The following is a 19,923-nucleotide window of genomic DNA, read 5'->3' on the forward strand; positions in this document are numbered from 1 at the left end:
GCAACCAAAAGTTTCTCGATCTATATATACTAATGAAGAGTTCCCTTCTCCTAAGGACTATCTTAACTTAATAAAATGAAGACTTCCATTTCCCGAAAGAATTTCGATGATCCAAGCCGCTCAATGTGTTCAGAACGTGATTTTAAGGGTACCTGCAAAAAAATCAGAAAAAAAAAATGATCGAAAAGGCTTCATCCGAGCAGTTTTTGATGATTTTTTATCGAACTATTCAAATAAAAACTGCTCGGATGAACCTCTTCGCAGTCATTTTTTTTGCTGATTCCTTAAGAATACTCTTTTTTTTTGCTCGGCAAAAGAAGATTTTATTAACTCGAAAGGGGTACATCGAGGAAAACTCGCTAAGCACTCAAGCTTAGAACAAGGAGAAAACAAAGAAACTGTCCAACCGAAAGTTGAACCACAGCACCCACACAAAATCAATTACACTTTGACATTCCTCATACTATCAAGATAACCCTTAAAATCCTCCACCGAGTATACCGTAATATCAAACTTCACCTTAACCCACATTGCTACCCTGGTTTTAATTAACTCCCCAAAATCCTCCACCCGCCATGACGCATTGTTGAATACAATATCATTCCTTACCAACCATAACAACCAAGTCGTGGCGTGGAAGGTTGTTTCCCATAAAAACTTCTCTAGATTTTTAAAACCCATACCGAGCCACCAAGTAAACAAATCTAATAGGGAGGCAGGGCACACCCACTGGACATGCCACCAATCCAAAATCAAAGACCAAACGTCCCAAGAAAATTGGCAATGTAAGAATAGGTGCTCCGGCGATTCCAAGTGTAATGAGCAGCGAGGGCACAGAGCCGATTGCCCCTCAGAAATCAAGTTTCTATAGAGAAGTACCATTCTCGAAGCCACTCTATCCTGAAGAGCCAACCACGAGAAAATTTCCACCTTCGGGGGGCTAATATTCTTCCAAATCGATCCCAAAACCCAGTTGCTAGCGAAGCCCAATTGCTCCCATTTATGAAGACTGATTTTACTGAAAAACAATTGTCAGAAGCCCATTTCCAACTTAACTCATCCCGTTTTGATTGATCCAAAATCACGTTTTGAACACATTGAGCGGCTCGGATTATCAAAATTTGAACGGAAAATGGGAGAAATGGAAAGATCTTTATTTTAGTTAAAATAAGGACCTCCTTATTTGAAAATGACTATACTAATGAAATCATATTAAATACTTAAGGCGAAGTTACTAAAAACGACATGGTTTCCGAAATAACTTTTTTTTTTTTTTTTTTTGGGTAAGGTAATAACTTATTTTTTAGATAACATCAAAACCCGGATTTGTTATTATTTGTTCAGATAATAACAAGTAGTAATCAAGTGTTGTCATCCTTATCTCTCGTGTAAACTACTGTAATTAAGATCATATCCATCACTTTGTTACCTATTGTAATCTCTCAAAAAACATGATGGTTTCCTAGCTAGGCTTTCTGGGTTTTGAATTGTGAGACTTACCCATTCTAATATAGAAAGAGGCTACCCTTTTTTGGGCGTCCTTTAAAATCGAGATTGTGTATATATATACATTTCTGATTCCCGAAACTGACCCTATAAAGTTTAATAATCGAGACACGATACGAATAACTGCACGTACGGGAGCAAGATAAGCGATCTCATCGATCGCCCACGTTCAAAGTACTTCCGCGATCTGCATTATTCTGCAATTTATGTCAATGTATTCGATACTATTGCTCTGGTTCTTTCATTTTCTCTTTTGCTCACTTTTTTAGGCAATTGAACTGGTCTTCTATATATGCCCCCCAATAATTTCTGTGGATAAAGTTGAAGAGGTATGAGGTTGGAATTTGTATGCAAAGATTCCTTTTTCTAACCTTTTAGGCAATTGAATTGTTCAATATAGATATATCGGTGTTGCTTTTAACTCCAAATGTTCTCTGACCGTCTGCATACACATCGCGCGTGCCTTATAGCGCTAGTAATCTCCTTAATACACTACCAAGTTCTGGATTACTCTTTACAAATACATATAAACCTCGTAATCGGTCTCTTGATCATTATTTAATTTGTTCATCAACTCCCTCACTATCATAATCTTTTGCCCAAACCCTACCTTTTATAGTTTCTCTAAATGGCAGTACTAGGAAGAAAACTAATTTCCTCACTCCTGAACAAGATTTGGAAGATCAGCAGGCGCCGCACAAAGAAAACCATGCATAAAATAGCTCCCAAGGGTTCTTTCTTTGTGTACGTGGGCGAAGAACACAAGAGGTACGTGGTTCCGATATCGTTGTCATCATCGTTAAGCTTCAAGGGATTGCTCGAAGAGCACGAGGAGGAAATCCAAGCGTCGACGGGGCCGTTAACCCTACCTTCGTGCTCGACAAGCGAGTTCGAGGCGATATTGATCCAACTGCGTGAAGGCTAATGATCAGAAGAACGGTGTCCGTGAAGAAATTGAGAAGATGGTGGGTTTGCTAATTTATTACTGTAATTATCAAGATTATTAATTGGCAACGTATGGGCCGTATGGCTATATAAGTTGGTGCTTCGGATTTTAATTTGTACAGTAGTAATATAGTGATTACACTATCCAACCAAGTTGCTCAAAATCTTTTGGGTTGTAATCTTTATTACTTTAGTGAAATATTAATATTGAGATCGATCCTATGTTAATAACTAGCTTAATGTTAATGACATACTTCGTTTCAACATATTTTTGATTGATTTGGGGAGTATGGTTGCACTAGGGCTGTAGTGCATCATCCGAGTTGTCTGTCTCGGCAATCAATGATTCAGATTTCAACTTGAAAACAAACGGGCTCAAATTTACAAAGGCAAGTGATGAATACAAACGTACGGCTTGGATAGTTGACTACAACCTACAGGGCCCCTAGATCCCTTTTTTTAGTCATAATTTTTTATTTTATAGATTCTTCACATTAAGGCAAGTGGTGAATTCAAAAATTAAAAAATCTTTAAACGTGAATGTAACAAATATTCAAAAATAAAAACAAATAAAAAGATACTTAGCTAATTTAAGCCAAACTCACCATTAGTGTACATTGACAAAATATCTTTAGAATCTTTTCTCAATTTGGAATTTGTGGAAAGTGAAAAAAGAGAAGAGAAAATAATTAAGAAGGAAAATGGGAGAAAAAGAAGGGGGAAATGTTTATTATCCTTAGAACATTATTTTGCTCTTTTCTCTCATCTTTCATCTCAAACCAAACAAAGTTAGGGAAAAAATTTAAACTTTCTCTTCATTTTCCTTCCTTTCCACGTGTTCCACACGGACCTGGAGACCCTGCCAAGAAGGGGTGCTTGGCAGGGGTGCCGAGCACATCTCGGCAGTCCAAAAGTGTTTTGGATGGCCCAGATGTAAAGGTATCGAACGGATTTAAAAAAAAAAAAAAAAGGAAAAAGATGTTTCGATCCGGGCCGTTGATTCCGAAATGAACGGCCGGATTAGCTGCTCGGCACCCGCTTGGCAGGGGTGCTGCTCTGCAGGGTCCCCGGGTCCGTTCCACACAAAGCATTCGGGTTGTAAATTTTACTACTTTTTTTGGTAATTGTTTTGTTTGATCGTTTCCATGAAATCATTTTAAGTACTAAGTATCTTTTTGAATAAAATATGTAACAATTAAGAATTGAATTATTGGATCAAATACTTTTTAAATAAATTAAATAAACGGCGCTCATCATCAAAGTCGGATTCCATGTAGATCCCCATGCAAAGCAAATAAACATTTTAGGTGTTTCCACAAAACAACAATTCATATTTTTTCACTTGCAGTAATAATAAGATCAACACACGGATTTGTTTTTTTGGGTGTCGGGCGGGTACCACACATGTGGTCCCCGTCTGCAACTCCAGTAGTCCAAACATGTTTTGGACGGTTCGAATTTTAGAGAGAGAAAAAGAAGAAAGAGTGGTGGGATGAGGAAAGAGAGAGGGAATAGATTTAAGCTATTCAAAATACGTTTGAACGGTTGAGATCGCCGACAGAGACCACCACGTGACACCCACTCAGCATCCAAAAATTCTCCTCAAACCAACATGGTTTCCTAGGCTTTCTGGGGTTTCTAATTTGCGAAAACCAAAGCTTTTCTTCTGGATAACCTTGAGTTCAACCGCCCCTTTCCTTTGGACTACCCTTACAAATAGATACATAAATTTCGTAATAGTCTCTTCTTGTTCATTCATCATCATCATCTCTCTCTCTCTCTCTCTCTCTCTCTCTCTCTCTCTCTTAAAGTAGTCCAAACCCTAGCCTACTATACCTCTCGATCGTCTTCAAACAACATCCATACAAGACCAGAAACCTTCATTGTTCGATCTCTGGCCTTATTCGATCGATCTCGGTGATCAGTTTTCCATTCCCTCTCAAAGAACTAATTTCCCAAACCATAGTCCCCACCTTTTAGTTTCTCTACTACGATCGATGGCAGTATCAGGAAGAAAGCTTCCCTCACTCATAAACAAGTTTTGCAAGCGCAACGCAAAGAATATTGTGATGCATACAGCCGACGACAAGAGAGCCCCAAAGGGTTCTTTCTTCGTATACGTGGGCGAAGAACACAAGAAGTACGTGGTTCCGGTAACCTTGTCATCTTCCTCGAATTTCAAGGGATTGCTCGAAGAGTACGAGGAGGAAATCCAAGCTGCGGGGCCGTTAACGCTCCCTTCATGCTCGACAAGCGAGTTCGAAGCGATCTTGAAGGCTGAGAGAGGCTGCTGTGTCCATGAAGAGTTTGAGAAGATGAGTTTGCTTTGTGATCAAGATTGATTGGAACTGCATAAGATGATGACTTGCAGACAGTATATACGGTGGTGCTCTGGATTTCAATTCGGATATTGGTGCTTTGTGATCAACATATTTTTTCCGGCATGGATATTTCTATGACTTTGATGATCTGAACTATTCGGTTTTTTTTTTTTTTTTTTTTTAAGCTCTTTGAGTACATGTATCATGTTAAAGACATCAGATATCGTATGATCTAATTTCTGAACATATGTAAGAAAATGGTTGCAATACTAAATTGGAACACGTTTATAAATCAATATAATGTGTGTTCTGGAATCAAATCAAACATTATGGTTGGCACTCAACAAAACTAAACTATTTCAATCATCGATCGGACTTGAGAAGGTTGCCTATAAATGGTTCAAAAGAGAAACGTGCATCAAGTGGCCAGGAGAGAATCCAACTCCTAATCCTTACATCGTCTCTGCCGATTAAAAAAAAAAATTATCGTTTTTTTTTAATTGTAAATCTACACAAGTCCACAATTCAATTCCAAACCCCCACAAAAACCGTTCTTATTAGCTTAGGGCTCCCAGTTGACATAGAGGTCTAATTATTAGGAAACCTTGCAGGTGATTCTAATGGTCTACTGGCTAAGGGTATCATATTGGGCCACAGGCCCGTGGGCTTGTTCGGCTAAAAAAAAGCCAAACAAACCCACATAAAAATAAAAATAAGCCAATAAGTCACTTTTTTCGTCTTTATTCAAAAAATATTGGATTTCGATCAAAATTTTATACTTTTTAGATTCCTTTCGTCATGAAGATGCAATAATCCCCAAAAAAATGAGGATAAGCCATGTGATACGAAAAAAATTTGAATAAGGACAAAAAATAAGCCACTTTGGCTTATTTATCCGAACACCCTAACTATGATAAGCCTATGTGTCCTATTTATAGGGAAAATTATAGTCAAATACGTGTTTTGATAATTAATACCCGCAAAAGACATGCTAAGAACATTTGTTAATGCTGAAAATGTCCTTGGCGGTATTAATTATCAAAACACGTCATGGACTGTCATCTTCCCACTATTTATATGAAACCAGGGCCCATAGAAATTGCTCCATTTACATATGCCAAGGCTGTGGGAATAAACTGACAGGATTAGCTCAGTTGATCACCATTGTACATTTATTAACTTGGGAAAATGACGGCCTATGACGTGTTTGGATAATTAATACCCGCCAAGGACATTTTCAGCATTAACAAATGTTCTTAGCTTGTCCTTGGAAGGTATTAATTATCTAAATACGTCCTTAGCCGTCATTTTCCCTATTAACTTAGAGGTCTAAAATTTTCATTCTCCCAAATGAGAGTTCTTTGTATACTTATTGGTCCGAGAAATTTTTCGGTACCGGGTGGGTATATCCCACGTGCTACCCGTTCGGCACATCCGGTCCGTCCACTTCACTTTTGGACGGATCGGATTGAAACCCTCTCTCTCCTCTCACCCCCAACACTTTCTTTCTTTTTTCTCTCTCCAAATCCGAGCCGTCTAAAAATGCAATGGACGGCTCGGATGTGCCGAGCGGGCACCACGTGGTACCCACCCATCACTGAAAGTTTTTCCTATTGGTCGTCCTTAATGGGGCTACCAATTTGGCTTAATGTGATTATAGACTTGTGTCCAGTTCGCTTGTAATAACAAAAAAAAATAGTTGTGGAAAATGGATTGCTATGTTGAGGGAAGACTATTAGTGTGTCCGAACTTTGAATCCTCCAAAATGAAGGGCAGACCCAGACCCATGGGGTAGGTGTCTTCATAGTTCAACCAGCCCGAACTCCTCCCAGGTTAGGGGTGATTTGGCTTAATAATTCTTGTGGGTTATTTTTATTTTTATTTTTGTTTTTGTTAATTTTTAGTCAATTTTTTAATGATCATTAATTCGTCTCGACAAAAGAAATCCAAAAAGGAAAAAGTAATGCCCAAAACAAAACTTTTTTTTTAATAAAGACAATAATCCTAAATCCTTCTATTTAGATTACCACATTAATTCCCTGTAAGTTCTCAACCAAAACATATAAAATTCCTACTTCTACCCTACCAACCTACTTTCATAATGGGCAAGTATTTGATCGAATAACACTTGTCGTGCTTCATAATTTTGGTATAAAAAAAAAATCTTGAACAAAGAATTCCATCATTCAATCAAACATTTGTTGATATCCAATCGAACCTAGTTTCTGCACACATAGTTTAAAAAATACTAACAATATAAAATAAACGACTCCGATCGTCAAGGTGAGATCCAACGTGTTGAGTAACATCCACCACTTTCTAAGTAGTTTAACAAACAACTCGTATTTTCTAAGTGTAATAAAATACGATCAAAACACGGATTTGTGTTATCTCAAAACAACATGGTTTCCTAGGCTTTCTGGGATTTTTGGATATCCCTGAGTTAACTTCCTTGGATTACAAGTACTAATGGATTATAAATCTCGTAATCTGTCTCTTCATTAATCGTTCATTCATCAAAGAGATCCTCTCATAAGCTTTTTCCAAACCCTAGCCTCTTTCACGTCTCGTCTTCAAACAACACCCAAAATCAGAAACCTTCATTGTTCTCCGGCCTTATTGTATCGTGGTCAATTTCCCATTCGCACTCGAAGGTTTCCCCCCAAACCCTAGCTTTTAGCTTCTCTAGTAAGATGGCGGTATCGGGAAGAAAACTAATTCCCTCGCTCCTAAACAAGATTTGCAAGAGCAGCCGCACAAAGAAAGCCATGCATAATATAGCTGACGAGAGAGCCCCCAAGGGTTCTTTTTTCGTGTACGTGGGTGAAGAACACAAGAAGTATGTAGTTCCAATAGCTTTGTCCTCGTCGTTAAATTTCAAGGGATTGCTTGAAGAGTACGAGGAGGAAATCCAAGCAGCGGGGCCGTTAACCATACCTTCATGCCCGACAAGCAAGTTCGAAGCGATCTTGAACGATGAGAAGAGCTGCTGTGTCCATGAAGAATTCGAGAAGACTAGATTGCTATGATCAAGATTTATAGCAATTAACTTAGGACTATATCAGGTGATGGCGTTCCAGACCATATCATAAGTTGGTGCTCAATGCGAATTTTTTGAACGTATTGCCAAATTTGTCTTAGTACAGTTGAATAGACTGTTCAGTTTGCCCAGAATCTATGGGTTGTAAGTTTACATTGTTGAAGTAATATTCATGCTCGCAATTGTTTAGTTCAACATATTTTTCAGGCAAGGAAGTTTTTTTATTCATGTTTGCAAATTCGTCCTTTGTTATTTTTGATAACTCGAACCGATCTCACTATTGACCTAATCGTTTAGGTTCTCGAAATTCATCCTAGTATAACGACTACAGTATTCAGTTCTTTCATAATCTTGTTTTTGTGTTCTATTGGTCTCATTTGCTTTGGTTTTAAATTTTGCAAATCTACACAAAAAAACTATTTTTATCAGTGGAGGGCTCACAGCAAACATAGAGGTCTCATCTACATAATCAGGAAACTATGCAGCTCGTTCGGAAATCTACACAAGTCCAATCTTCGATTCCGACCAGAATCAATTACACCCCTAAAATTATGCCCTTCAATCTATGTTCAACCAGAAAGGATTATCAACAAATGACAAAAAGGAGTGCGAGTAACGAAGACATGTTTGGAAAATAGTATAGAAACCAGAGAAGCTTTCATGCACCTGCGTATCACACAGATGGAACAGATTGAGTTGGCAACAAATTGAATCAAATCTTGATATTATCGCTGCTCTTATATGGCCATACATATGATATCATATTACAGAAGGCAGAATCTGAGCTTAGACCACAATCAATAAAACAAAAAGAAAAATTCTAGTACCTACAGAATACAGAGATGATGTACGATACTATCATAAACACTCATCGGACTTCCCACAATAACCGCCCAACTACTGCAACAAGAATAAGAAAATCGACGAAATAACCTAAGGGGACCTTTGAAAGATGGAAAGAATATAGATCAAACACACCTTGGACCATGAGACAGCCAAGGGACACAATAATCAGGCGCAAATCATTTTCCAAGTCCAACGTGCATGTCTCAGCAGAAATGAACAGTGGCAAAGTTGGAAATCATGATCGGCAGGATGGTAGAGTGATTCCCCCACAACAAGCAGCAATTATTATGTACAGAAGCACGACAATCACGCATGTCAACACGGCCCTGTCATAAAACAAAGGCTAAAGTTTCTCCACATGAAATAAGAAAAAGCCCAGGCTTCCAAATTTTAACTGCTTCGAGATTGGGAATATGGCGTAATTCATTCAGACAACTACATGGTTAACAGACTAACTAAAAAACAAAATTAAATACACAGTATATGTCGTGCTCATGCATCTTAAGCAAATTCAGCTCGATAGGACTATTTGCACCCAGAGCTTAAATGTAAGTTTTCCCCTATTTTGCTTCAACTCCATCTAATGCTATACCATCTACATATCACATATGCATTTCCATTGAAAAACCCAACAATACACAGACGCAAATGCTACCAGAGGCAGGCGGATGCTAGGGAAATCCTCTTGCCCTTGTTGCTTTTAAACTTCAATCAAATAAAATGAATTTGCTCTAGTTGCATTATTTACGAACGGACTTTAATATTTTAATCATGCCAAGTATTTGCTTCAAAATTGATTCTAATGTGAGAATTTCTATTACAAACTCTGTAACTCATTCACCCTAGGAAACCTCCCTCACATTTTTCACCTTTCTGCAGTTCAAGGAACAGGAATGACAAATTTAACAAGATAGCAATATAACTTTATAGCAGGAGACTAGGACTTACAAGAGTTTGGCATTTTTCATCCAAAGAGCACGTCTGAGACGCTTAGACTGTTTCTTAAAATGAAAAGCACCATCTTGCATTGTTGCAGTTTTGTCGACAAGAAGCTCAATTCGGTCACCCCTTTCCAGTATCTTCTCAATGTTATCCACCATGATAGTGCGTACCTGCATTTAATTTTACCAGTTGTGATCATAAAACAAACATAATGACTAACATAAAGGGAAACAAAAAGACTTGAAAGAAAAAAAAATCTAGAAAATGGTTACAAATTGCCATCTTTCCAGAATCTCAGGTGTTTAACCATAAGCAAAAAGAGTAGCACTCCCTTTGATGCATTTTTCGGATGACAGTTTCTATGCATGGCACTAAAAAACAGAAACAGGATCAAGAACCTGTTCAGTTCATTATTGATATAACTGCTTAAGGAAATTTAGTTACATGGGCCAATATCCAGAAACATCAGAACTTCAGAGCAAGTGTATAGGTATGATTAAGGGTACAGGTAAGATGGGACATGTTGAGATGGAAAATCATATGTACATAGGCAGAAGAATTATGCAAACAACTACTACCGGAAATGATACGGTTTCAGACATGCCCATTGCTTCATAGCATCAGAATGATAATTTCTAATATCAAGTTTTCCTGATACCTAGAATGATTGTTCCGTAAAGCCCAGACAGAATTCCAATTGCAAATTAGCTAAAATAAGAACACAAGCGGTAAGGTCAGAAACATATGAAAGGACCAAAAGTGTCATCATTTATATTGAGATAAGAACCAATTCGGATTTTGGAACTTAGTCATAAGTATCTTGGTCATTCATGCATCCTCTCATGTCACCATAAGACGATAAAAATAGGGTAATCCAAGGTAAAAAGAAAAAACTAGGAGAAACTACTACAGAAGACAGTTCCAAACTTCCAGTAAATGAAGAACCAGACACTACCTCATTAACTTCACCTCTCACACGATTGAGAGTATCAGCACTTGGGTTACTGGAGAAAAATTCCATTTGCTGATGCAAGACCCTAGAAAATTCATCATTCATGGCATAAGCAGGAGCATAGGGTGCCACTTTGCCATAGTTTTTCATGAACCTCATATGAATATCCTCCAAGTATGAAAATGGGATTCTCCCTGGTTATGCAATCAAAAGAACAATTAGCAGTCCAGCAAATGAGAGCTAGAAATCGAGTGCTAGCCTAGTTATGAGCAAAGCAAGAAGTAATTATTACTATATGTTGGGGAGAATATGATATAGACTAGAAAGACTACATGAATAAAGACAAAACAGGAGGATATCCCAGATAAAGAAACAAACCAACCACAATAGAGGCGGATGTGGTGAACTCCATTCTCAAACCCAGTAAACAAGTAGAAAATCATCTGCAACTAAACATTCTATCTACTTGAGTTGTTGAAAACAGCTCAAAGAAAAAGGAGGACGATGCAACACAATCATGACTCATTACTCATTAGAGCTGATTGGTTCTTCTCCAGTGTGGCAACCTTAGTATTTGTCAAATCTGCTGCAAGTCACCAAAAATGAGAATTCTTGGTCGGAGAATGGATGGAGAAAGATTGGAATATCATAGCCTACAGACATCACCATCCCAGTTGATAACATCAGCTTTTGTGATGCCATTAGGTGGTTTTAAATTATTGTTATTGCCACCATTCATAGATCTCAAGATCAAATAGACGTTCTAATAATATGGATCTAATAAAAATGTGGAGTCACTGCCAATGCCAAGTGGAAAGAGCATATTGTGAAACCAAGTAGGCAAACCTTTCAACTACGAATTATTCTCCAATGCAACCCCAATAAAAGAGACTTTAGCTCTCGGTTATGAAGTACCTTTTGAGTGGTTTTTCATTATACCTTCCATGAATTTTAGGAATACTTTTGCTAAAGCAGTAGTTTGGTGGAAATGACCAAATTGTAATCCAACTGGATCTTCCTCGGCCATTCTTTTGCCAAGCGCCTTTTCCCATTTTCACTAAGTTTTGAAGACACTTCCCAAAACTTTAACACCACCATCCAGAAGACAGTCACCAACTGATCGTGCATCATCCAAGATCTAGTAGCAAAACATACCATTCAATACATGAAGCTCAGATTTCCATGTATCAGCATGTACTCACACAAAATCTAGGATCTAAACTACTCCAAGTTTTTCAACTGTAAATAGCACTAGGTTTTTCCATACACGAAGAAACTCCATTCTTACCTGCAACAATCATAATTGGACTTCCCAAGCCCTCAAGTAGAGGGCCACAAACCCAATAACCTCATCAAGAAGCATTTGACATGCAAAACATACCATCAAAACCAACTATCTGTCTATCTCAAATATCCCCTCCATAACCCATAAACTGGAAAGACATGAAACATACTCCTGAATCACTTCGACCTTAGAAACTACTCAATTCAACTGTGTTCACTTTTCTAATTCTAACAAAACCTAGGCTTAGTTTACAACCATCCTCAAAATTCAACATTACCCGTCGGCCCTCACAAGCAGAGATATATAGTAGCTAGATACTCATCAGGGTTGCAAACGAGTAGAGTTTTTATCTGTTTGAGCTCGGCTCGTTCATTATCAACATGTTCGAGCCCAATCCGTCTACTACATGAGCCTCTACAGACGAGCAGAGGTACAACTAACTCAAGATCAACTTGTTTACCAAATGAGCTTAAAACTGGAGCTCGTCCCGTTCACCAAACAAGCTTAAAACTCGAGCTCAACTCATTTACTAACGAGCCAAGCCTCAATCTACTCGCAAAGAGCTCGGCTTGTTTGCAGCCCTAGGTCATACGATCACAAGATGGGAACATAAAACACAAACATACATAACGTGAAAGACATGTCAGCGCATAGATACAGACAGACAGACAGACAGACATACGCGTACAGATACATATGGAGTGAGGAAGACGGAGAGAATTACGGACTTCCAAAGGTGTCGTTGGCCATACAGAGGAAGGTGAGGCCGTCGGATCTGAGTATGTGGAATATGTACCGGTCCTGGGAGAAACAGAGCCTCGAATCGGCCTCCGACGGCAGCTTCTCCAGTATCCTCCGCGCCACGGCGCCGGTGTTCCCCGACACGGCGCTGAACTCCGCCAGCACCGTCGTCCCCCTCGCCACCACCGCGTATAGAATCGCCATTCCCTCGCGATTCTCAGATTGCTCTATCTCTATCCCTCTCTAGTTTGATCGACGAGGGGTAGACATGAAGGGATCGTGGTCAATTTTGGGGTTTCTCGATGTCTATGCAGGGTTTTGTACAGAGAGATGATGTTTATCGAACTGATCGAAGAGAGAGAGCGGGGTGTGGGGGGGGGGGGGGGGGGGGGGGGGGGGGGGGGGGGGTGGTGGGGAAGAGAAGAGACGGCAAAGGCCGCTATGTGACCGGGAAGTCCACGATAATTTAGGACGTTGAGTTTTTCGTGATATTTGTGTAATTTACGACCACCTTCCCTTGGGATTATGATAATTTCATTAAAGTCCTAATGATTAGATATTACAACAGGCATTGTAAAATTGCCTAATGTCCTCACCAATAGAATATTCATCATACAATTAAAAATTTAACATTTCGTTTTTACATTTAATGATATCACCAAATTTTTTTCTCTAAACAAATGTTTGATTCGTGGGCAAGTGTCATGAAAGTCTATACCTAAGTTCAATAGTATTTTAGAACTTTTGAGCTCTCACAATGTATATTTGTCAGAAATCTTACGGTCCGTGTAAAATGCAGAAAAGAGAGGAGGATAAGGGCCTCGGAGATAACTTAATCCGAACCCTCTCTAATCTGGTTTGGTTCTCATCATTGCACTCGAACTGCTTATTCATAGATAAGCAAAAACCTTGTTAGGGTTCTTATATAAAACCCATCCCACCCCAAGGATAAGCTTATCTGGGTGGGCAAAATAATTAATTGGTGCACCTCTCAAATCTTTTCAAACCCTTTTTGCATTTTTGTTACAAGGAAAAACTAAGTAAACTCTTACATTATCTCCTTATCTTCTCACTTTTATCTGTTCATTTCAACTACCAAACAAGCCATTTCTTAATTAAAGCCCTCTTTTTTAACTACAGCTCCAATGTAATAATATTAACCTATTATCTTTTCTTCTTCATTATCCCAAAAACCTTATCCTCCCTGGATAGGGTGCTACTTTTGTCAATACTTTCAACCTTGGGAGTTTTTTGGTCAGAAACTAATTAGCTTTCTTTTAGTCTTTTTTCTTTGCTTCTCTTTGGGTGGAGGAGAGAGGGGGAAAAAATTAGGAGCAAAATAAAAGATATATTCGATCTAATGCAATGGTAAGCTTGATCCAGACGAAAGATACACAGTTTTGTTTTAAAACATTGTATATATGGTCTTCGAAGTAAATATATAATGGGATGATCTAATCTGCAATTAGATTATTCTTCTGCCAATAGTCTTAGGAGTAATGGCCCAATGGGGAAAACTGGCTTAATTGTTAAGTAAACTCGTGAGTTTCTTGTTTCAAAATACAAATTAATATATTCTAGTCAAAATAGTACTCTATTTTTTTTTTAATTATCGGCAATTCTTGTCAAATACTAGTTGCACAAACTATATTATAAAACAAAAAACTATGCGCACAAACTGATTTGTACGCAGAGCATTTCTGATAGTAAAATAATTAAGGTTTCGAATTGAATATATACTCTTAATTGTTTAATCTAAAATCAATGGTTTAGAGCGATTTTTGAATATTTCGATGACCGAAATAAGTTTGGAGGCAGATTAGATCGAGTATTGCGATCATATCTCTTCTTTAATCCTATATTTAGGTCAAGGGGTTACCTGATGCAAATGCAACCGGATACAGATGTGTTTTGGACCGTACGTCTGACACTTGGTCCAGAATACATATGTATTGCAAGCACTACAATGATGCACGTACGCAACTAATGTGTCCCAGTATATGTTCATTTTAGCTATTGAAATTAACTACGAAGATCATGAAATAATGAAAGAAATTAAAGAAAAACATGCCGTGAAGAAACGTAATTACTACTTTTACTGAAGGAATGGGTGCTTTTTCTATCGGCATAAGCAATTACGTAGAGATACCTCAACTTACCATAACAAACCAAGGTACGACGTAGCATATATATATATAAAGGAAAATAACCCAGTTCCACACAACAAACCTACAAACAAAACCATATACATAGTATATATAAGAGCAAGACTAAACATCATCTTCTCTTCCTGGCACTCAGCACACAACTTACTTACTTACTTAACAAACCCCCATCGCAACATGCCACTAAACTTAGCAACAACATGCAGTACTTAATTAACTAAGGTATTCCGATGATGGGCATAAACGGAACATAGAAGCTCGACGGGGCCAGGCCCCACTCCCGCGGCAGAGGCAGGTCGACGGTCTTGGACGAGCCGAGGTCCGCGTTGTGGGCCCCACACTTCGCGTCCTCCTTCTGACCTGACACGGGGCACGATGTGTAGAAACTCAGAGGAGCGGAGATGGTGTAGGAATCTGCAGAGTCGTGGGCTTTCGCAGTTTCGGAGACCATGTTTTTTCTTGAGGCGTAGAGCTGGGTTGGACCACCGAGGATTTTGGTTTGGCAATTGAGAGGAGGAGAAGTTGCTGTAGCAGTGTCCGAGGGAAGCTCGGTCTCGAAGGCTCCATCTTCTGTTGTGGTTGCCACAGCCAGCTTTTTCACTTGGCTGCACTTCACTAGAACCTTGATGTCTGAAGCCAAAATGTGATGAAGAAATTAGAAGGAATCGCGAGGTAGTTACCATGTACTTCCTAGTTATGCATCCAATAACCGTGAACTCTTTACGTCACCAAGAAAGTCGAAATTGGCTGACGTGACACGTGAGTCATACCCGGAATGATCTAGTCCATATATAGCTTCTTTAAAATGTTGAAATTGTTTTTGCCTGTTTAGTATTAATTGTTACACTATAGAGAGATCGAGGTATGCTACAATTGAATTTGGAATGACCGAGCTAGGCTTGTTTGCATTTATCCGTCAGAAAATATGAAGTCTTTGACAGTAGCCACTCTACATGATACATCAATCACTATTTATATATGTATGGGCAGATATGGTTACGTTCTTCCTCAAACATAAAGTACCCAGTACTTATCTCTATTTATAATAATATTGACTTCTTCTTCTCTTTTTTTTTTGCAATGCATGGTGTTCCGAGCCAACTTGCACAGACCTCAGACTAATTCCTACCACCCATCCCACATCCGTTTCTCATGCTTACGCGTGGAGATGAGGTAAGTCTAAGAGTTACTGGCGGAAAGAATCGAACCTGGTCAGATCTCAAGAGGAAATAAACTCCTAAGTCTCAAGTCAAAACCACCCGACCACATCTTAGGAATTCTATTTGGAAATTGTACAGACAAAGTTTTAACCATAAGTACTTGGGAAAATAATTACCAACAAAACTTGCATCCAGAAAAGTTTTACATCTAAAACAATTAATCGGTTGTACATTTTTAAACTTAATTAGCCAATAACAGGTGCTATGGTCAGAAATGAGAGGACCTAAAAAAGCCATAGAATACTGTATGAAAATCATGTGCACTTCTGTTCACAAAACATTAGCCTATTCCCTTACCTAAAATGGTAAGATATGAAAGAAAAGCTGCTCTTTTTTTTTTCGATTTCTTATTTTTCTAAAAGAGAAAATAAACGAACAAAAAGACAAGAGGCAACCCTTGGAGCCACTCCACCCCACGAATAAGCATGTGAAACGTCTATGGAGAGACTGTAGGGATTAGTTCGAGTGCGCGTAAGCTAGCCCAAAAAATCATATATTACCTAGAAAAAGGCAAAAGGGAAAGACGAACTAGGACTAAAGTACTGGTCCATGGATTCAGGGACTCTGTAGTGCAGGGGTGTAATCCACCATCTCAACCGTTTGAACGTAATTTCAATGGTCCAGATAAAAAAAAATATTTTACATGTAACAAACTTTTTAAAATCTAAATCATTAATTACAGGGATGGACAGATGGGATGTTGCACTACATCTCTAGTGCACCCCGCATTACAGGATCCCCGTGTCCCTGGTCCAGACAAAAGAAAAGAAGAGTTAGGAAAAAACCAGAAAGATCGGAGAGGGAGTTGCAGTCAAGGCAGGTGACAGAGCCTTTCAAGACATGGCATGCCGAGAACTCAACCCTTGCAAAAACCAAAGCAAGCAGGAGAAGAGCTGTGACAACCTGATGGAGATGATGAATCGCCATTGGATCAAGCCAAATATTCCAGTGGAAAGAGAGACACAGTTATGAGTTGAGAAGAGAAGATGGCAAAGCAATGGGATATAAATATTGGGAAATATTGTGGTAGTATGGATACAGTTAATGAAAGGCCCCACAAGCCTGAAATTGGTAGTTGGTGCTGTTGATCATTGAATTAAAGCCTGCACAGGTACATATACAGGTTTTATTTACCACGTTCTACTGCTAACAGTTAATGTTTTAACTGTAGAGCATCTAAGGAGTTCCATGTGCATCAAATTAAATGGAATTTCACTAACACAGATTAATGACAGTGGTTGTCGCTGCTGCGAAATATCGTTAAACTAACAAATACACGATTACGAAGAACGATTAAAAACCGTAAAGAAGCACGCGCGCAAGACACTGAGATTTTTACGTGGTTACACAACAACTCGTTTAGTACATCCGTGTTTGACACCAGTTTCCACTATTTTTTCGAATTAACAAAGAGAAAATTACATCAGCTCCTACGTGTACGTAAGTATTTATATTCTATGGTTAACTTAATTTGCCAATTACATTTATTCTGTTTAGCTTTCGAAGCTGCCTCACCATGCCCCCCCCATGGCCCCATTTCACCGAGCATATATCTCAAACCTTGAAACCTCAGAGAAGCGCAAACCCAATTGAATCAGACTTCGCGAGTCCAAAACTAGCTCGTAGACCTGGTTGGTGTGCTATTCGGACTCCCCTATATATATATTTTTCGGTCAAATGAAAATTCATTAAAGATTACAAAACAGAGTACCACATAAAAAGTATACACATAATCATTAGTCTTACAAAGATATAATAAAACCTAGCACTTGCCTGATGTTCAGGCTAATCCCTTATAACAAACTCTCTCATAGCATTGTCATGTCCATAACATGCACAAGCTCATCAGTGTGTTCAACTTCCATTTTGGCAAGGTGATCTACACATTGGTTGGCCGAACGGTAGGTAAGGCCAATCAAGGTGTTGGTCCGAGCCATGATGCATGTGGTGGGCTCCATTTATCTACACACTTTGTGGATGATAACTTGGGTTGCCTTCCGTAATCAAGTTTACTACTGTAAGGGAGTCCGATTCGATTGTCACATTGGCTAGCTTCCTTTCCAAAATGATTTTGAGTCCCTTGTAAATGCTCCCATGTACGCTTCCAATCTTGAGGTAAATGTTCTCATACTGTAAAAACCCATAATCCAGTCACCCTTGTGATCTCTGAACAAGCCTCCAAATTCTCCTCTCTCATTAACCTCATACTCCCTCCGTCCCAATGAAATGGTCCTTTTTGGGAGTTTTTGTTATTTTTTTATTAATTATATCTTGTAATTTATAATATTTTATGTGATTTCGAAAACACTGTATGAAAGAACTAAACAAGATCTATCAAACAAGAGTCATATTCGATATGAAATTCATTACAAATTTAAAGATATAGCAAGTTTTTTAGTCGATTAGAATAGAATAAGGGACAATTAAATTCGGACGAATAGAGTATATACCAACAGCCATCCGTATTAAGCTTGATGTTCCCTGTAGTTGGGTTAGACCAAGAGTTAGGCATGCCTGTTGAGAGCCCGTAATGAGGGAGGACTTAAAAGCTTCAACAATTTCATAGGAGTGAGCATCTGCAATGGTAATAATTAATCAAAATCAATAACCAAAATGTGTCACGTCAGCATTTGATTATCTATTTAGTTCATAGTCAAATTTAACAACCTCTACCTCCACATTGGTTATTTTTGCATTCCTAACCCAAAAAAAACCCCCACAATACATAATGCACATTTGTCCAATCGTAAACGAGTTTCAATCACGCACCCGGCCACACCAAATTATGTGTCTCGATAAGACGATTCCAATGTAGGGTGTTTTTGAGTTATTGAGTTTGATTATTGAGTTTTGGTTATTGGTAAAAGTTGTTAAGTTTGGTTATGGAATTAGTAAAATTTGGTTATTTGCTAAAAGACTTGTAACTTTACTTATTACAATGTGAGATATTTTTTGAGCATTGTTGTTAAATTTGCTTATCCATACTCATTTACTTATTACAATGGGGATGTTCTAAAAAATAATATTTCTGGCACCGCCTGGTATTGGCATCTCAAAGTTCTCAAAGCTCCCCATATATGCATAGGTAACATGTGTGTCACTATTCATTTATGGCAAGATTTTAAAGGGACGGGTGGTAATCGCGAATTGGATGAAAGACAGGGTCTGCCCTAGCACACATATATACTTGGTTATAACCAGTGACACCATGTGAATTTTGCTATCAACCCCACGTTAGAGTTCATGGTTTTGTTGCCATCTTTTGCTCCTCCTTGGTGAGACTTGAATTGATCACCTGGGTGTTCCAGCAGAAAGGGAACTTCACATTCTATTCATGATCAGGTAGGTTTCAATCCCAACCACCCACTACTGTATATAAATTGTTTAATTTATCTGGTGTTCTTACATGTAGTTTAAAAAAAAACACAAACCGCGGCAAAAGATATATAAGTGAAAAGAATCGGAATAAATGAAAAGCGTCCATTGTCTAATGCGTCGGGGCAGGTAGGGTTCATGACGAGTGGGCATGTCTCTCAACCTAGTAGCATTTATATACCCACAAGTACAGTCCATTTCTATAATCGCTGAGTATGATCATTTGCAGTTTATTGTTACCTCATGATATACACGTCTACTTGTTTTTGCCTAATATACATAAGGATGAGAATTTTATTGTCAGAATTTCGTAAATACGAGTGGGCTGGCCCTCCAAGTCAGAAACTCGTAAAATACACGTGGTTTGGCCCTCCCAAGTTGGAAATTTTGTATCTGCCACTGCTCCTCCCACTATGGTTTCATTTTCATTTTTCTATTTTATGAGAATAAATTAAATCTATAGTCTAGACAACCATAGAACTATCTATACCACTTGAGTTACTAATATCAATTGGCAGAAAACAGGGAATATCAGTACGAAGATTCATACGTACTGCACATCCTTACCTGTAGATATTGTATTCT

General features: G+C 38.5%; 2 protein-coding genes across 3 annotated transcripts in view; both read right to left on the bottom strand.

Moving 5' to 3' along the window:
• LOC131327657 (uncharacterized) overlaps nucleotides 1-16,964 on the bottom strand; it is an 87,472-nt gene extending 70,508 nt beyond the window's left edge. The window contains exons 1-2 of one of the 2 annotated variants that reach the window (XM_058360866.1): nucleotides 16,749-16,964; nucleotides 14,933-15,373 (exon numbers count right to left, since the gene is read on the bottom strand). In XM_058360866.1, the coding sequence (XP_058216849.1) occupies nucleotides 14,961-15,373; nucleotides 16,749-16,890 (555 nt within the window). In that variant the 5' untranslated portion in view covers nucleotides 16,891-16,964 and the 3' untranslated portion in view covers nucleotides 14,933-14,960. Of the gene's footprint in view, nucleotides 1-14,733; nucleotides 15,374-16,748 lie in introns of those variants that run through there. The other variant, XM_058360822.1, reaches the window with a different exon arrangement.
• LOC131327517 (vesicle-associated membrane protein 714) lies at nucleotides 8,509-13,041 on the bottom strand. The gene is made up of 4 exons (XM_058360698.1): nucleotides 12,566-13,041; nucleotides 10,556-10,746; nucleotides 9,607-9,770; nucleotides 8,509-8,984 (listed from the first exon to the last, which is right to left on the bottom strand). Exons 1-4 carry the CDS (start codon nucleotides 12,780-12,782, stop codon nucleotides 8,894-8,896), a joined length of 663 nt encoding a protein of 220 aa, XP_058216681.1. The 5' UTR covers nucleotides 12,783-13,041; the 3' UTR covers nucleotides 8,509-8,893.
• Nucleotides 16,965-19,923: the final 2,959 nt, after the last annotated feature.

The sequence above is a fragment of the Rhododendron vialii genome, chromosome 1a, assembly GCF_030253575.1.
Source record: "Rhododendron vialii isolate Sample 1 chromosome 1a, ASM3025357v1".
Classification (NCBI taxonomy): domain Eukaryota; kingdom Viridiplantae; phylum Streptophyta; class Magnoliopsida; order Ericales; family Ericaceae; genus Rhododendron; species Rhododendron vialii.

What these genes read in the sequence shown, in the direction of transcription:
- LOC131327517 (XM_058360698.1), bottom strand. Translation starts at nt 12,782, where the DNA reads ATGGCGATTCTATACGCGGTGGTGGCGAGGGGGACGACGGTGCTGGCG. An exon ending in TGAGAGGTGAAGTTAATGAG is followed by an intron (nt 9,771 to 10,555) that starts GTAGTGTCTGGT and finishes AATTAAATGCAG; the next exon opens with GTACGCACTATCATGGTGGA. An exon ending in ATGAAAAATGCCAAACTCTT is followed by an intron (nt 8,985 to 9,606) that starts GTAAGTCCTAGT and finishes GTTTTATGACAG; the next exon opens with GGCCGTGTTGACATGCGTGA.